Raw genomic sequence first — 19,788 nt, forward strand, 5'->3', positions numbered from 1 at the left:
GTCTTCCGCTCCGAAGATTCATCTAACGCAGTTGCTCTGGAGTTGCATTCCCTCTCACCTCCGATTTTGACCTAAGCTTCTGTATTTCCTCATTTGAAGGAGAAATAGACATGAACTTAAATAGCAATTTTGATTTAAATTCATCAAATTTGACACTTTATCTTTTTGCTTACTGTTTTTCTGAGTCTAAACATAATAATCTGTTGGAGGTGGGAATTGAATAAAAAAATTGTTGACATGTTCATTTTGAAAACATAATATCCATTAGTGTTGTAATTGTATATGGTCTTTTAACCTTTTATTTATACAAAAGATATTTGTATAGTTTGATTTGTATTGAGGGTTGGGTTTTTCTGCATTTGTTTTTTTTTAATTTGTTGGCCATCTTCATTTGGTTTCATTTTCCTGAGCACCAGTGTTCAGTAAGCAAGTGTTTTTACTGAAATGCTACGTAAGTGACTGTATTGGACCCTTCTGTATTTCTTTTTCCAAAATGCATTAAAATGTATTTTATTTATACAGAATTTAAAAAGAAACCAGCAACTGTGCTTGTGTTGCTTTATTACATCCTCTCTAATCATGACAACCCAAAAAAATAACATATTTAAGGTCATATTCTTTTCATTCTTGCTCTTCATTTTCAATTGAATTTGTTAGTGAATACATTTCAAAACTTGACCTAATACATATCCTAGGTCACCTAGCATAAATTTTTCTCCCCACCGAAAATCAGTATTTATTCCAACTCTTTGTTTCCTTTCTTTAATCAGTTTCTAATTCATGACAGAAGCAAACTCCTTAGTTTCCATAGCAACATCTTTGAAGGGATTTTATCAATGTGCCAAATTATTAGTTTATTTTCTGTTTCTTCCGTTTTCTGAGAAATCTAATAAATTGTGGGAGGCAGCACTTTCCTGTGCAGTGTTAGTTTGTATTTATCCTAACAGAGTGTTTCAAACACTAAAAACTACTTATGTTTATGAATATTTCCCTAAATGTACTATGTATTGGATTGTGGCTCACTGATCTGCAATGCCTAGGACTGCATCTACTAAAAAAGTTAGAGGCTTGTGTGTGTGGCTTGGACACTAGTGTGTGTAGACATACACACATGTGCCCCCCTCCCTGCCCTGACTGTCTGGAGGTGGAGCTCAGTATTATTAACAGCATGCGTTACATTAGGAGGATTGCCATCTAATTTTTTATTTTTATTTTTTTCCCCCTGCAGTTCAGCACGACCTGGGCATGGTTCCCATCTTGTGTTAGTGATTTGTTTCCATTAAGCAGCTTATTGCAGCACCACTGCTTTGCCAGTGTCTCATTTTAATTTTGTTTTGTGCAGGGTCATGCTCCCTATTGTTCTTGGTGAACAAGACTGAGGCAGAATTGTAATCTGGGATGGGCTTTCCTCCTCTTTAATTGCTCTTTGTATTTCCTGGTGATCTTGCTTACCCACAGGTTGTTTCACGGTTTCAAATAAACTTAAACCCCTTTTTATTCCTTACCTGGCTTTTTATTCTGTATCTGGCTTCTGACTCTTGAGATTCCACATTTGCCATCTTCAACTCTGTTACTATATTCCCTTTTATAGGCTTGTTTGTTCTTTTTTATTATCCAAGTAAAATTCTCAGTGAAAATAGTCTTTCTGGTGACAGTTATCTCAGCTACCAGAGTGGGCAATATCCCAGTTTTTGCGAGGACTGTCCTATGTTATAATACAAAGTTATCCTCTTTGTATACAAGTTATACAAGTATAACTTTATATACAAAGTTATACTCTTTACAAAGTAAAGAGTTCCACACCCAGTTCTTTCTGTTCCTAGATTCTCACTTCCATTAATCAGTCTGCCCCGAGGTGCCTCCAGTGTTGGTGCGGGACTTCATTACTTAGATGCAAAAGTCTTTCTGTTGTTACTTAGAATAAAATCCTTCTAACAGTCTCCTAAACTCTTGGTAGCATTTGTAGAGTATATCCAAGGACTGCCTATGTCTGTCTGGAAGTTATTTAAATGTTTTCAGCCTGTATTAAAGTTTGCCATTAGGAAGAACTCATTGTATTGGAGCTTAGGTAGTATTTGCAACCTGGGATAATATACCTGCATCTGAAATAAATATTTTAGGAATCAGTATGACTCCTGTTGAAACACTTAACACCTGTTTTTTCCTTGGTACAAGTTTTAACATGAGATGCTAGTTTTGCAAGGTTGAAGTTGAGGAAGTTTTCTCTTCCTGTAGCAAGATGTATGGTGTTTCCATATTATTTACCACCATCAGGATTCATCTCGTTTAGTTTCTACTGCATGCAGTTTGGTACCTTGTCTAAATTATATCTCTAGACTCTACCAGGTATCAATGGAAAGCAGTAAGTATCTTCAAAGAGCAATTTTACCCACTTATGATATCATAAGTACTTATTTTAAACACCTGTTGATGCACTTAACTAATTCATACAAAGCAGCTAACCTTTGGGTAGCTAAAAGCATGGCTGTATGTGTAGCACATAAAGAACGTGAATTTAGCCATGTGTTCTTGGAGCTTTGCTGTCTACCTGCCAAGTCCTCTGCATTACTGTTATTTGTCTGATGTTATCACTGTTGAAGGAACAGGATCGTGGCTGAGTGTCTTGCCCTTTTTGTACAAGAGTTCAATGCTGTGAAAGGCAAGTGGGTGTGCAGGGGTCTTGTGTGGTTACAGTGAACATTATTATTCAGACAAAGAGAGCATTGCCTGGATAGCACATAGGTGAACCCAGCTGAACTGCAGTGGGAAAATGCAATTTGAAGCATCGAAGTTAATATAACTGTAACTTCATAGAAATTGTGTTGGTGACCTATGCTGAGATTGTGCTACATTGCTAAAGAAGAGCAAATAATAACTGTGGTTCTTTGAAATAATATACTTCTGTGGGAATTCCACCACTTTTCCATTCTTGCCTAGGCTTGGAAACGTAAGGAGCTGAAAGAGGATTGTTTCCATGTGAGGGCAAGGAGGAGCACAGTGCATCTGCTGCCTTGGAAAACATTGCTTAAAATTCCAAATTTGCACAAATAAAAAGAATTTTTACCCACCCTGGGATCCATATTGAATTTTTTTTTTTAATTCCAAAACTACTAAGGAATTATTTTTCATTTTGCTTTAGACAAAAATAATTCCCTTTAAGATATCTTACCTAAGGCATTTTTGATTATATAGATTTCTGGTTTGACTTTGGGGAAGGTGAGGCAGGTTTGGGTTTAGTGAGATTCTTCTTTCCTACACCTCTTAGATCTCTCCCCTTCCCTGAAAAAAATAATTTGTCTTGCAGTGGAATTATTTTAGTATTATGGTCTGGTTTTTAATGAAATATCCTCTTTTCATTTCTGTTTCCCAAATATCATCAATGCTTTCCCCTTCCCATTGTATCATTTCAGGTGTACATCAAAGTTATAGACACAAATAATCACAGGCCTCAGTTTTCTGCTTCAAAATATGAAGTTGTTATACCTGAAGACACCATACCAGAGACAGAAATTCTGCAAGTCAGTGCCACAGACAGAGATGAGAAGAACAAACTGATTTATACTATGCAGGGCAGCACTGATCCCATCAGTCTTAAAAAATTTCGTCTGGACCCTGGAACTGGCTCTCTTTATACTTCAGAAAAATTGGATCATGAGACCATGAACCAGCATATTCTCACAGTAATGGTAAATAAACACAACATTTCTTCTGTAGTTGATAACAAACAGATCTTTCTTAATGTCTTTTTAATTTGTCCCCTTAATTCAAACATTTATTTGTACGTTCAATTTGTATGCAGTCTTTGTCTCCGTGACTGGTACAGATTGAACCTTGAATTATTACTAATATTTGATGAACTACTGAAATAACAGTGCTAATTACTAGTAATGTGCTATTTCAGGTTCGAGATCAAGATGTTCCTGTAAAGCGCAACTATGCTAGAATCATCATTAATGTCAGTGACACGAATGATCATGCTCCATGGTTCACCAGCTCTTCCTATGAAGGACGGGTGTATGAGTCAGCAGCTGTTGGATCAGCAGTACTCCAGGTTACAGCATTAGATAAGGACAAAGGAAAAAATGCAGAAATTGTGTACTCTATTGAATCAGGTATACTGACTTCCTTACATCTTCAATTTATTTTGAAACAATTCTTGCTGATACTTTGTTTCAACTGTAGACATGTGAAAAATAGCTATTAAAAAAGAGGGCAATGCAGGTGTATGTGTCATATTCTGTGAGATGTATTTAAGATACAGCCTCAGAGCATTTAAAAGAAAACTACAATGACAAATATTCACCTCCCTCCCTTAGCTATTTATATTCTCGTTTAGATACATTTAAAACATTTGAGTAGTAGTAGAAGAAAAAGCTACCTTTAAACCCTTAAGAGGAGTGTGTTCTTTAGAAATTACAGAAGCATTAAATTCAGATCTAAAAAAAGCATTCTTTTTTGATAATCTGATACTTTGTGGCATAGGCAAAGCAAGGATTTGATGAAAAGAGTAAGAGCCTGAGACAAGTGCTTTCGTGTTTAGCACAATGTGAAAGAAAGGAGCTCAAAAATAACTTATAAATATCCACATACTTAACCACTAAATAGTCTCAGTTTTTAGGTTAAACGTTCAGATAAATATAGCAAGGAAGGGGTTGCTTTGCAAGGTTCCCTCTGGCTGATTTTAGTTAGTGGGACTGCTGTTCTAGCTCAATAAAATATATAAGAAATTCTTTAATAGCTGGTCAATTTGGCATTAAGACAGATTGCAGGCCAGAGAAGAGCATTAGATGATGCTCCTTATTTTTGACGTCAGAGTATCTTTCTGAACTTGCCTATAACAATGCAATTCAAATTATGGCAATTTTGAATAATATGAAAACAGGATGACATTAACTGAGTTCACTTACCAAATGGAAGTGAGTTTTGGTTCAGTCCATTAAATCTAGATACAAGCCTACCATTACCAAGGTCCTGAACTATTTAGGCACTATGACTGGAAAAAAAAAAAATTAAATTTCATTACATATGCACAGTACTACTTTCAAGGTAGAAAGTAATTTAAAATAAAAATCCCAGTAACAAGCATAAGAAACTGTATATTAAAGAGAACAGTAGGTAGAAGGTTATTCAGTTACTGTTGCATGCAAGGCGATATGTGCAAATGCTTTTTTATTTGACGTAAGTTGTTTTGTAAAGCATAGGAACTGTTTACTGTAAATGTTTTCCTTTTCTTCCCCCAAAGTGTTGTTTTGATATGAAAACATACTTTAACACTATTAAAACGAAGCTGTGATTATGATACTCTGAAGAGGAAGAATGTATTTAAGCATCTCTTTAAGTTGCTTAAAATATATGTTTGTTTTCTGTTATTTGTAGAAATATGACCTTTTTACTAAGCAGGACACTAATCTCCATGAAACTTTTCTCTTGCCTTTCCCATTTCAGTAGTGCTTGTTTTATGAATGCCAAAGCATGGCAAGAAAAAAAATGTGTGTGTGTGCTGTCTAGAATGAAGTTACACCCTGTTCTCTTCCTTTCTTCTAGCTTTTTGTAGGAGTAAATGTAAGACTTTCTTAGGTTTGTTTTACAGGACTGTGATCTACTGGGAGGTTAAAGCATTATAATTGATGTTCTAAGCATATGGAAAGAACATTCCTTAAATGTTTGTAATGGTTGCTTAGATTTGTAATGGGATATTCTAAGAATGCCACTGTGTTTAAAGCCTCCACTAAAAAAAAAAAAAAAAACAACCCAAAAAACCCCAGCCAAACAAAAAAACACAAAACCCCCCTCTTTCCTACTTGTGTGCATAATTCAGAAGTTCTTAATGAATTTTTTCCATGCTGAGAACATGGCTTTAGTAATGTAATTTTTTAAGGAAGTAAAATGTTAAATCTTACCATATTTAGTATATGAGCTGAATATTGTATGCAGTGTAGTTCAGCTATATATTTGAAAATATAAAGAAAACAAGTGTTTATCAAATGGCAGCTGGTAATCCTCAGCAGGTCGTATTTTTTTTCTAATACTGTCATAGGGAATAACTTGCCTATGTATTAACAGGAATTTAGGAGAGAGAGAACTATTGGTCCAATTCAGAGAGATTAATTTTGAAGCAGTGATTTAAACAATACTTGCATAAGCAATTAAGATTTACAAGTGTGAATTCATCAAAACACTTCTTTTTTTCCAAAGCAGTCTAGTTATTTTAGATCATAAAATGTAACTTGTATTCCACTAATGTTAACTTCTGAATATAATTTTCTTTCAGCTTCAGTAGGTATTTAAGTTGGCTTAAACATGAACTCAATGACAAAGATAATTTGAAGAAAATACATAATTTATAATGTTGAAACTTGTAAAATACCTGTTATCTTTTTAAGGTTTTCTAATGGAAAATGAAACAGAATTTTTGCATTTATTTTCAAGGCTTGGATGGCTTTGTTAACTATGTTTCATGCAATGTTTCCACAAGTAAACTTAGAATTAGTGCTAACTCTTGATTACATAAAACTTTCCAGAGAGGCTAACAAATGTTTGTTAAACAAAACTAAGAAACTTGAATATTCTCTGTGTTCTCGCTATGTGATCTCTTTTAATATATAGCTAAATAAGCAATGATCCTTTAAGTTCTGTATACCTCTTTCTTAATTACTTTTCTGTTTCTTCACAGGGAATATTGGAAATTCCTTCTTTATAGATCCTATTTTGGGTATAATTAAAATTGCAAAGGAATTAGATCGTAGTAACCAGGAAGAATACAACCTGATGGTAAAAGCTACAGACAAAGGAGATCCTCCGATGAGTGAAGTGACCTCTGTGCATATATTTGTTACTGTTTCTGATAATGCTTCACCAAAATTCACAGCCAAAGAATATTCTACAGAAATCAGTGAAAGTGCCAGCATTGGCAGTTTTGTTGGAATGGTTACAGCATACAGTCAGTCTTCTGTAGTTTATGAAATAAAAGATGGTAATATAGGTGATGCTTTTGCTATCAACCCAAACTCAGGTGTCATTGTTTCTCAGAAGATACTTGATTTTGAAAGTTTGCCTATTTACACTCTAACTGTGCAAGGAACAAACATGGCTGGCTTGTCCACTAATGCAACAGTTTTGGTACATCTTCGGGATGAGAATGACAATACACCAATTTTTATGCAGGCTGAATACACAGGACTCATCAGTGAATCAGCTTCAATTAACAGTGTGGTTCTGACTGACAAGAATATCCCATTAGTAATTCGAGCTACAGATGCTGATAAAGAATCTAATGCTTTGCTTGTTTATCAAATTGTTGAACCATCTGTCCGCAAATATTTTGCCATTGATTCTAGCACTGGTGCCATTCGGACAGTAATGAGTCTGGACTATGAGGAGACAAATATTTTCCACTTTTCAGTGCAAGTACATGATATGGGGTTACCACGTTTATATGCAGAATATGCAGCTAATGTTACTATTTATGTAATTGACATCAATGATTGCCCTCCTGTGTTTTCAAGAGAGTTGTACGAGACATCCATTTTGGTTCCAACCTATAAAGGCGTGAAAGTCATCAGCGTAAATGCCACTGATGCTGATTCAGGCATTTTTTCACAATTAATTTACTCCATTATTGAAGGCAACATTGGAGAAAAATTTTCAATAAACCCTAAGACTGGAGATATAACAGTACAAAATACAACTCAGTTAAGAAGCAGATACGAATTAACAGTGAGAGCGTCTGATGGCAGATTTGCAAGCACTGCATTTGTAAAAATTAATGTGAAAGAAAGCAAAGCAAGCCAGCTGAAATTCACACAGAGTTCTTACTCTGCAACAGTGCAGGAGAATTCCACAGAGGCAAAAACAATAGCTGTTGTTACTGCTATAGGGAATCAAATAAATGAGCCTTTGTTTTACCATATTCTAAATCCAGACAGCAGATTTAAAATAAGCCCAACTTCAGGAGTCCTTTCAACAACAGGAATACCATTTGATCGTGAACAGCAAGAATCTTTTGATGTCGTCATAGAAGTGACAGAGGAATATAAACCATCAGTTGTTGCACACATTGTAGTTAAAGTCACAGTGGAAGATGTAAATGATAACGCTCCATTTTTTGTCAATCTTCCATATTATGCTGTCGTTAAAGTAGACTCTGAAGTAGGCCATGTTATTCGACGTGTCACGGCAGTAGATAAAGATACAGGCAGAAATGGAGAGGTGCATTACTATCTCAAAGAACATCATGAACATTTCCAAATTGATCCCACTGGTGAAATCTCACTGAAGAAGAAATTTGAACCAGACACACTAAATAAGGAGTATCTGGTCACAGTAGTAGCAAAAGATGGAGGAGACCCTGCTTTTTCTGCTGAAGTTATAGTCCCAATTACAGTTATGAGTAAAGCTATGCCAGTTTTTGAAAAGCCTTTCTATAGTGCAGAGATACCAGAAAACATTCAGCTCCACAGTCCTGTGGTACATGTACAAGCAAACAGCCCAGAAGGACTTAAGGTGTTTTACAGCATCACAGATGGAGATCCTTTCAATCAGTTCACTATCAACTTCAACACTGGAGTTATAAATGTTGTTGCCCCTCTTGACTTTGAGTCTCATCCAGCCTACAAACTGAGTATTCGAGCAACAGACTCCCTAACTGGGGCACATGCTGATGTGTTTGTAGACATAATAGTGGAAGACATCAATGATAATCCTCCTGTGTTTACAGAGCAGTCTTACACTGCAACCCTTTCTGAGGCATCTGTCATTGGAACATCTGTTGTACAAGTGAGCGCTACAGACGCCGATTCTGGAACAAACAGGGGGATTTCCTATCACTTGATTGAGGATAATAGTGAAAGTCATGACTACTTCCACATAGATAGCAGCACTGGACTCATTCTTACAGCAAGAACTTTGGACTATGAACAAATTAAACAGCACAAGTTACTAATAAGGGCCATAGATGGTGGCATGCTGCCCTTGAGCAGTGATATCATTGTAACTGTTGATGTAACCGATCTCAATGATAACCCCCCTCTTTTTAACCAATTGCTTTATGAAGCTAAAATTAGTGAACTGGCTCCCCGAGGGCATTTTGTGACATGTGTGCAAGCCTCAGATGCAGATATTTCGGATGTTGACAAGCTGGAGTACTCCATTCTGACAGGCAATGACCAAAAGAATTTTGTAATTAATAGTAAAACTGGCATTATCACCATCTCAAACCTACGCAGACAGACACTAAAGTCACATTATAATCTTAATGTGTCTGTTTCTGATGGGGTCTTCAGAAGCTCAGCCCAAGTCCATATAACTGTAACCAGTGCCAATATGCACAGTCCTGTTTTCAGCCAGAATGAATATGAGGTTGAACTAGCTGAAAATGCTCCATTGCATACTTTGGTGACTGAAGTTAAAGCAACAGATGAAGATTCTGGTACTTATGGCCACATCACTTACCACATTGTAAATGACTTTGCCAAAGACAGATTTTATACAAATGAGAGAGGGCAGATATTTACCTCTGAAAAGCTTGACCGTGAAACACAAGCAGAAAAAGTAATTGCCATTAGTTTAATGGCCAAAGATTCAGGAGGAAAAGTTGCTTTCTGTACTGTTAATGTAATACTTACAGATGACAATGATAATGCTCCTCAATTCCGAGCAACAGAATATGAAGTAAATATTGGGTCTGGTGTTCCACGGGGTACTTCTGTCATTAAAGTCTGGGCATCTGATGCTGATGAAGGTACAAATGCAGACATCACATATGCTATTGAAGCAGAGTCTGAAAATGTTAAAGAGAATTTAGAAATTGATTCATTGTCTGGTATAATTACTACAAAAGAAAGCTTAATTGGTTTAGAAAATGAGTTTCTGACCTTCTTTGTTAGAGCAGTTGATGGCGGATCCCCCCAAAAAGAGTCAGTTGTTCCTGTCTATGCTAGAATACTCCCACCAGAAGTGCCTCTTCCAAAATTTTCAGAGCCATTTTATTCTTATACAGTTTCTGAGGACATTCCAATTGGGACTGAGATAGATGTTATCAAAGCAGAGCATAATCAGACTTTAGTATATAGTCTGATTAAAGGGAACACTCCTGAAAGCAATAGAGATGACTTTTTTGTGATTGACCGACAGACTGGAGAGTTGAAACTTGAGAAGAATCTTGATCATGAAACAACTAAATGGTACCAGTTCTCAGTTCAAGCACGGTATGTAAACGAAGATTATAATGTTGTTTCCTCAGTAGAGGTAAGCATTCAGGTAAAAGATGCTAATGATAACAAACCAGTTTTGGAGTCCAATCCATATGAAGCATTCATCGTAGAAAACATGCCAGCCGGAACAAGAGTCATCCAGGTTAAAGGAACTGACTTAGATTCAGGACTCAATGGGCAGGTTACTTACAGCTTGGATCCTTCTCAAGAACTAGACATTATAGAGTCTTTTGCCATAAACATGGAAACTGGCTGGATTACCACTCTCAAAGAACTTGATCATGAGAAACGAGACAAATACAGAATCACAGTGGTTGCATCTGATCGAGGTGAAAAAATTCAACTGTCTTCTATGGCTGTGGTTGAAGTTACTGTTACAGATGTGAATGACAATCCTCCACGCTTTACTGCAGAGATATATAAAGGAACAGTCAGTGAGGATGACCCTCCTGGTGGGGTAATTGCCATCCTGAGTACAACTGATGCTGATACAGAAGAAGCCAATAGACAAGTCTCTTATTACATTACAGGTAAATCTTTTTGAGTAATGTCAGAATAATCATTTAAGTGGTCCTGGAATGACGTGAGATATGACTTAATCTTCCAAATTATTCAAAAGTATTAGAAACCGTAGAGCTGCAAAGAAAGAATGTGTGTGTCTTAATATGAATGTTAAAAACTTCATCAGAAAAAAATGTTTTAGAAAACAGGTTTTCGGCTTTCCAGTTCATGTTTGCCTTGCTTAAAATGCTTTCCTACGATTCTTGTTTACTTATATATCAAATTTTATTTTAAAAATATACTTACACTGAAATTAGTGATGTAGTTTACATTGATTCTTACAGACGCTATTGGCTGCAGTTAAATTTGTTGTATGAGTATATACTGACTATTTCTACCTGGAAAATGAAGCTATTTCCCTATAAAGCCACAGAGAGTGGCTGCTTATTTGCATTCACATTTTTTCTCTTATAGCTATAATTTAATGTCGATAGAGTAATAATAGCAATCTCTCTCTTGTCTTTAATTGAATGTTTCTTTTTGTATTTCAGGAGGTGATCCCTTGGGACAGTTTGCTATTGAGAATATACAGAATGAATGGAAGGTCTATGTCAAAAAGCCTCTGGACAGGGAAGAAAAGGACAATTACCTTCTAAATATTACAGCTACTGATGGGACCTTTGCAACTAAAGCTGTGGTGGAGGTTAAAGTTCTTGATGCTAATGATAATAGTCCTGTTTGCGAAAAGGTAGGCACAGTCTTGTATCTCTCGTGTGCAGCTGCTTTCATGTGTAAAATGTAAACTTTCTCCGAAATTGCTTCTCAGGAGACTGACAAAGAGGTATTCCTTTTATGCTGGTAACAGCATAAAAAATTTGGACTATTAAGATAGAATGCTGTCAAATAAAAGTTATTTCATGGACAGATTTCTTAAATAAAAATCCAAAACCAATTCATTGATGTAATTTTAACACTCAATGGGTATTTGAAGAGTATGAGGAGAATTGGAGTACATGTCTCCTGTGTTAATGCATACTTCTCCAAAAGGAATTGTTTTAAGCTGCAGCCATGATAGTTTATGTGCTCTATTTTCTGAAGGAAGTAAAGTCTCAAAGAAGGCTGCATACCATCACTTAGTTGATGTATTTGTGCATTTCCTGTGATAAGAGTTGAAAAGACTGGCATATCATCCTGCAGTTGCACTCAACAGCACCAAAAATCTGTAATCCATAAACATTTTCTTGTTACAAAGCCATCTACCTTACCAGATTTGATAGTCTGTAAAAATGGACATGAAAAATAAAGAATGGGAAAAAAAAAAAAAAAACAAACAAAAAAACAGAAAGATGGACCCTGCAAGATGTATAATTGCCTTATGAGAAAGCCTTGGGTTTTCATAGTCAGCTGTTTTGTTGGTTTTTTTTTAAACTTTACACACTTGGACGACTTAGCCATCTTGTTGAACACAGATTTGATGTTACCAGGTAGAAAGGCAAAATCTTTTCTTGTTCTGGGAAGGATCAAGTATATCAGTGAGCATTTTATTCTTTTTCTTAGTCGATGTTTAAGTTGGTTACTTCTATATGAATGATTGCAGTTGTATACAGACTGGTAAGTCAATGTTTTTAGCTTTTTTCCTGTGTTAATATTGGTGTTCTAAGGCTCAGTCCTTCTGATTTAATGCACATCCCTGACATGGATGAGCTGTAAGAATGCTTAGTGCCTTTAAATTCAGGGTGGTTTTTTTCTTAGTTTTTATTTTAACTGGAAGCTTTTATTTCATGCCGTTACAAAAAAGGCAGGTATCAATTTAGTCTAGATTGAGTCAGACCTAGAAAAGATGATTTACCAAAAGAGGAAAAAATGAAATTAACAAAAATTTATAACTCCTGTTTTGGGAGTGCATTTAATTATCAGTTAATCAGTTACAAGTGTTTAGAGTTCTTAGCTATGCAGTGATGCTCAAGAGTCCCTGTGGTTGCAATATTAGTCACCTTTTTGAATATAATAAATGTGAGGTAATTAATTAGAAAATAATAAGTTCTTATCATTTTCAGGTATTTCATCCTCTGTTTCACTTCATATGTAACCAAAAATTCAAACAGAGTGTTATCTCATCTGTCATTCCTTCGTCCCCTCCCCTTTCCAAGCTCTACTTATTTCATATGTTTAGTCTTTCAATATAACTTTTAATCTTGCAGGCTTTATACACTGATTCTGTTCCTGAGGATGCCCTTCCTGGCAAACTGATAATGCAGGTATCTGCTACAGACGCAGATATTCGTTCCAATGCAGAAATTACTTATACACTGCATGGCACAGGAGCAGAAAAATTCAGACTCACTCCAGACACAGGTAATAATGCCTTATACACTATACAAAATTCCAATCATCACCTCATTTTATAAAATGTTTTACTATTACATTAAGACATACATAAATGTCAGTACTTTAAGCTTTCCATTAAGGGTCAGTTTATTATATAACTGTTTAAAATATGAGTTTCTACTACACAAATACTAATAATATATTGAATAGAAGTCAGGGAAAAGGCAGGTATTTTAATATATGAGGAAGTAAAGAGTAAATAGAGTAATTGCCCCAAAGCCAGAAACTTCCATGCTGAGGTAACTGGAGTAAAAATATGCTATAAATTTTGTACTTTTTATATTCACTGTAGTAGCAGCAATAATGGTTTTATAAACTGAAAATATCTTCATTCAGAGTCTCTTTGCCATCATTTGGTTTGGCATATTAAATGGGATGAGGTTAGATGGAGCAACAAATTTCCTTTCCATGTTAAACACCAAAAGTGCCTCCAGTTTTATTGGCGGCATTATATAAACGAGATTAGCTTTTAACTTGCCTGACTTTGGTTTTCATGGCATTTGTGTCTTCTGGATTATAATATAGGTCAAAGCTAATGCCAAAATCCTGTGCTCTGTAGGCTGCAGTAGAGAAGCAGTAGGAAGGGAGTAGTAAATGATATAGAACAATTTAAACAAGAGAAATACAAAGATATAGTGGAAGTATGGAGAACGAGATTAGAATACTTCAGTGGCGAAGTAAATGAGAAAGATCTTACTTCATGGGGGTTTTTTTACTTTGAATGTCACCTGTGTGCTGTACTAGCATGTTGTTACATACATTCACAATTGGTGGGGCTAGAATACTCATAAACAATATTTCAGAATACTTTTTTTAATTGGTTAAAAGGAGACAATGGCTACACATTGTGCCTCTCATAGTGTTTTCTGTCACGTCGGAAAGTAAGTATGTGTTAGACTTCTAGAGGTTTGTTTGCAGCAGCAAGTTATATTTGATAGTGTGAATAGCTCTGTTTATTCGTTGAATGTTAGAGGAGGAGAGTCAGCTCAATAACTGTGGAAGGACCACAACTAAATAGCCCAGGAAAACCATACCTGGATTTTACCTTGCATTTTGTTAAAGCCAGAGTTCTAACATTTTCATTTTCTTTACACAAAAACACATGGATTCGTGCATGTATACACATTCTCTCTCTTTCTGCACTGTCAGGTAGTCTTACTTAAGCTAATTTCTGTTTCAGATGCATTTGAAAAAAAGGCAGAGGATTTTAGTATTTAATCTTTTAAAGCTGAAAAGGCAGGCCACTGACATGCTTTGCCCAAAGTGGAGCTCATTAGTGCAGTACAGCTGTTGACTTAGCCACTGATGAAATTATAATCAAAAATAAAATTGTCGTTTAGTTTTTTTCAAGTACAGAGATTTTCGAGGAAAACGTGTTATGGATACTTAAGTCTTGCAACTCGCATCAACTTATGTATGTTATTCTGTTTATAGGTGAACTGAAAACGTTAATGCCACTTGATCGTGAGCAGCAAGCAGTTTATTATCTTCTAGTGAAAGCCACAGATGGAGGAGGAAGATTCTGCCAAGCTAATATTATTCTGACTCTGGAAGATGTGAATGATAATGCCCCAGAGTTTACAGCTGATCCTTACTCCATTACAGTATTTGAAAACACAGAGCCTAAAACCCTTTTGACAAGAGTGCAGGCAACAGATGCAGATGCAGGTATGCATTCTTTGACCGATACTTTTGTCATGGTCTCAAAGTTACAGTAATGTTTATTTAGCCTTATCCTGAGAGGTGTTAAGTCTTTCAGTGAACTGACAGATGTTCAATACCTCCCAGGATTAGACTCCTGAAAGATATATTTAGGGCTACTAAATCATGTAACACCTGACTTACGTGTGTGAGTAGCTTGGAAAACATCCCTTTTGTGTCTCTGCAAAAAGGAAGAGAGGGGAGAGAGGCAAAATATAGGATATTTTTAGTGTGATAAGCTATTAATGTTATGATGGGGTGGGTCCATTGTTTTACTCCTGGTGTAACAGGAATATCAAGCCATGTCTGTTCGTGTAAATGTGCATTCATAGATTTTGAATGTGTGCTTCTCAGGCTAGCCATCGATGATTATACCATAAAGAGAACCCTGGTTAATTGTAGCTTTATGTATGTGCTACCCTATAAAGATTTTCGCTCCCTCTTTATCTTCACTGTTTAGTTACAGGTATTTAAGTGAACATGAACTGAAAGTGACATTAGGAAGAGTTTGTTCTTAGGCTTTGTTGTAAGGAATACAACAGCATAAGGTCTTTTTAAAGGTGTATGTTTTCCATATATCATCAGTTTATTAAATAATATTAATTAATAGTTGCCTCAGTGTCGTGAAACAACCAACCTGCTTTGTGCTATGGTAAAGCTAGGTTGCTGAATTGGAAGGTAACAGACAGATGTTTTCACACGTCACTAGACTTTGAGGCTCAGGAGGAGCAAAATGCTTGACCCAAAAACCTATGGGTTTTTTCTTTGTTTGCTTTATACAGAAATGTTGCCAGAAATTATGTTCCTGTTAATTTTGGGACATGGTTCTTAAATAAACTTGCTGGAAATGAGTCTAGTTATTTGATGCAGCCTAACTCTCCCATATCCTCCCATGTTATTTATAAGCCTGCTAAGCAGATGCTGTTGTACTAAAGTTATAATTAGATTTATATTACTAATCATTTCATATTAGCTGGTACTGTGACTGAAGCAGAACCATGCTTCATGTTTTTTGTGTGGCAGAAAATCAGTGCAATGAAGTGTTAGCTTAATTTTTTTCATCAGATTATTACATCTTTTTGGAAATCATTCTGCCCTTCACAGGGCAGCCTTTAACTCTTGCTGAAATTTACTTTAACATGAATGATAATATTTAGTATGCATGTTTTATTTCTGTAGCTATCAGATCTGTTATTATGTTGGTGTATTTTAATGGCTGCTTCATACTCTGCAATTGTTTTCAAAATGCAGGGATGAACCGTAAAATCCATTATTCACTGGTGAACTCTGCAGAGGGTCAGTTCTCTATTGATGAATTCTCTGGAATCATTCGGTTGGAGAAGCCTTTGGATCGGGAATTACAAGCTGTGTACACTCTAAATTTGAAGGCTACAGATGAAGGTTTACCGAGAAGACTGTCTTCAACAAGTAGTCTTGTAGTTTCTGTTTTGGATATAAATGATAATCCACCTGTATTTGAGCATAGGGAGTATAGTGCAAGTGTATCAGAGGACATTTTGGTTGGAACTGAAGTTCTCCAGATCTATGCTGCAAGCAGGGACATTGAAGCCAATGCTGAAGTCACATACTCAATAGTCAGTGGGAATGAACATGGAAAATTCAGCATCAATTCAACAACAGGTAACAGATTACAACTGTGAATATACTTTAGGCTAACCAAGCACTGTGCCATACTGTGTTTTACAGTAATTCAACCAAACAGGTTATGTATAATCTATGTGCATCATCCTGGCTGTAAAGCCATTCCTACTGTCTGTTCACCCATTTTGCCATCATTCTTACTAGAGGAGCGCAGTAGAATGTAGAATAGGAACTCTATTTGTTGCTGCTATTTATTGTTATTTAGGTTAGATTCATTTAGCTGGCAAGAGTAAGGGTTTCCTAGCTGGAATATTCTCCACCCTGGGGGTAGAGGGGGTGGAAAGACATAGTTCTGTAATTATAGAAGCATAACAGTCTTTTCACAAAAGCTATATAATCAGAATGAGTGGCCAGACTTGGTAAAAGAAAGATCAGAATTTAAATTGATTGGGAAAACTAGTCATTGGTCCACAAAGTCAGTAATTCTAGGGGAGTTTCATATGGCATTAAAGAGAGGTTGGAGTATTCTGTTCAGTCATATATCCAGCATGACAATGGAGACTTTAGGCTTGCATGTTAGTCAGATTTAGTCTCAGGAAGCATTTAAGTTCTGTGGAGAATTTTTCCTTATTAATGCCAATTCTTTGTTAAAAATCAATATACACCTCAATTCTAGTTTTGTTTTCTCATATAGTTCTTTTTCTAGAGTTAATTTATGCTAACGTTTGGGTTTTTTAAATAAGTTTTCTACCCCAAATTTAATAGTAATAATTATACCAGTGTAATTGAAATTATAATTCTTCCAGCTGCTTTTTCCAGTGTGCACGCTGGTACTATGGTATAGAAGTACTTTGCCAGTATAACTTGTTCACATATTTGAAAGGAGGAAAAAGGTTCGAGGAAAACACTCTTCCAGCAGCAAATTGGGGTATATGTTAGGGACTGCACTATCTTAACTAGTCAGTTAAAAATTCACACTTTAACTCAGATATTTCTATCAATGAAAATTCATAGTCAGACACTTCTGTTACTACCTCTGCATACTCCATGCCTGACCTTTCTAAACACATTTTTTATTTGTCTTCATTTTTTTCATTACAGAATGTGAGCCAGGTGGTTTTAAAGTGTGAGGTTTTTGTGGTAATGGCAGGAACTTCTCACCTTTTTACTTTTATGTGTAAAGCCTGATAATTTTACTGTGTAGCTCCAGCTTTACAGTGGCAAATCAAGCCCTGAAGAAGCTGAGTATTTGTCAGACTAAAATCAAAAGTTGCACTGTGTGATTCTACCATAATAGCAGAGTTTGTGTGAGGGTGGTGGTTTTTTTTTTTTTTTTTCTTTCTTCCCTAGGAGCCATTTTTATCATTGAGAGCTTGGATTATGAAAGGTCTCATGAGTACTACTTGACAGTGGAAGCCACAGATGGAGGCACACCTTCATTAAGTGATGTTGTAACCGTGAATATTAACATAACCGATATCAATGACAATACTCCAGTGTTTAGCCAGGACACTTACACTGCAGTAATCAGTGAAGATGCTATGCTTGAACAATCAGTCATTACAGTAAGTATTGTTGCTTTTTTCCTTTGAAATACTCTGTCATGATAATCATGCCTTTAGTCTTGAAGGAATAAATATTGATTTGAAGATGGACATAAATGAATAGATAAGTTTGCCACTGAGCGAATTGAAAATTTATTTTGAAAAAGTTTCAGAACCAGGGACTTGAGATGCTCTGGGAAAGTAGATGATATTTTGTGATATGTTCTCCTCATGAGAACATGACTTAATTTTCAGAAGAAATTCAGGAAATTAAGTGATGTTGGTATGTTCTATTAGGATGACATTTCTCTTGAGAACTATAAAATGTGTTAGACTAAAACAGCTGTGCTCGTCTTCAGGATGAGTTTATCTGAAAGATGATAGAGTCTATTTTGACCTGTTCTAAATGAGACTGTAATGTCCCTTAGGTTATGGCAGATGATGCTGATGGACCTTCAAACAACCGCATTCACTATGCAATTATAGATGGCAATCAGGGAAATCCTTTTACAATTGACCCTACCAGGGGTGAAATAAAAGTGACTAAACTTCTAGACAGAGAAAAGGTAAGTTTTTGATGCTTTTCAAGCAGCTGGGATTAATTTAGCTATACATAATTTATGACCACCATTTTTTGGATTATATTTGTAAATTACCATTTCAAATGTTCCAAAATTAATACAGCTGTAACAAAGTGAAAGCATCTCTTTATGTCCATGCTTTTTGGGGTGGGGGGCATCTGCAGGGGGAAGAGAAAGGATTAAATATGTGAAGGCAAGTTTTACTGGGGGGTTGGCACTAAAATATTTCTTCCTTAAAAGGAAAGCTGTATTTGTTACTCTTTGCTCCTTAGTAAATGTTTGAAAAATTTTTTTTATATTTCTTAGATTTCAGGATATACCTTGACAGTTCAAGCTTCAGATAATGGAAACCCACCTAGAGTTAACACAACCACAGTTAATATTGATGTTTCTGATGTAAATGACAATCCTCCAGTATTCTCAAAAGGAAACTATAGTGTTATCATCCAGGTAAATACAGATCGTGAAACAGTCAAATCAACAATATGATTGAAGTGTTAGTTTGTGACTTGAAAAATTCTGCAAGATATGATAAACCTAATGCTTCAATTTTATTCTTCTGTATTTTTAATTATTTAAGGGTGTCAATGAGACTGCTTACCTGAATAAGTGTTAAGGGTTACAAAATTCGTATTGTGCAGTCTATTTAGAAACTTACATTGCAAGTTGAGCGTGTTCTTTTTTCATGTACTTCTTGTGTGTACATATATATATTATACATTGTATTTATGTTTCTAATGTTCTTAGCATCATACAGATAGGTTAAAATACATAATAATTTTGCTATTTCTTTTTAATCTTAGAGTTACTACTTAGAAAAAGATACTTTAGGTACCTATTACTGTGAAGCAAGTGTTGTGCACTGTGGCACATAGTTCAAGACTTAATTCCTATTGGCCTCCTCTGGGATCAGAAGCAGTTAAAACAGGAGTAGTATTTCATATTGCTACATACCAATCCTTTGACTAATTTTGCACCTTAGGCTGGTAGTAGTGGGCCAGATTCTCAGATGGCTGGCATGTACTTGCCTGATTCAGAAAACTCTCTGCTAAAGCAAAGATAGCAGAGGCAGCATCTGTACTTCTTGTCTTCCTGAATCCAGTAGAGAATAAATGGAAGGGAACAAAGGAATTCCATTAAGACCTTTATACTAGTAACGTAAGTGAGCTCAATCCCTTGGGTCCTTTTGCTGTTGCTGGTGCCTGGCCTCATACAATAGATAAGTGGGGATCAGGCAATGTTATCTGGTGCACTGTGCCA

The 19,788-nt window shown here is 35.8% G+C and overlaps 1 protein-coding gene across 4 annotated transcripts in view; it reads left to right on the plus strand.

Moving 5' to 3' along the window:
• Nucleotides 1–19,788, plus strand: part of FAT1 (FAT atypical cadherin 1) — a 115,412-nt gene that overhangs the window by 77,022 nt on the left and 18,602 nt on the right. For all 4 annotated transcript variants that reach the window (XR_012042475.1, XM_072861462.1, XM_072861463.1 and 1 more), the window contains exons 8-17: nt 3,411–3,686; nt 3,902–4,112; nt 6,674–10,741; nt 11,264–11,460; nt 12,914–13,067; nt 14,535–14,768; nt 16,053–16,442; nt 17,754–17,968; nt 18,376–18,513; nt 18,835–18,978. Coding sequence is in view for 3 of the 4 variants with exons in the window: in XM_072861462.1 (XP_072717563.1) it covers nt 3,411–3,686; nt 3,902–4,112; nt 6,674–10,741; nt 11,264–11,460; nt 12,914–13,067; nt 14,535–14,768; nt 16,053–16,442; nt 17,754–17,968; nt 18,376–18,513; nt 18,835–18,978 (6,027 nt within the window). In the remaining variant the exon portion in view is untranslated. The remainder of the gene's footprint in view (nt 1–3,410; nt 3,687–3,901; nt 4,113–6,673; nt 10,742–11,263; nt 11,461–12,913; nt 13,068–14,534; nt 14,769–16,052; nt 16,443–17,753; nt 17,969–18,375; nt 18,514–18,834; nt 18,979–19,788) is intronic.

This window comes from Ciconia boyciana, chromosome 5, assembly GCF_034638445.1.
Source record: "Ciconia boyciana chromosome 5, ASM3463844v1, whole genome shotgun sequence".
Lineage (NCBI taxonomy): Eukaryota > Metazoa > Chordata > Aves > Ciconiiformes > Ciconiidae > Ciconia > Ciconia boyciana.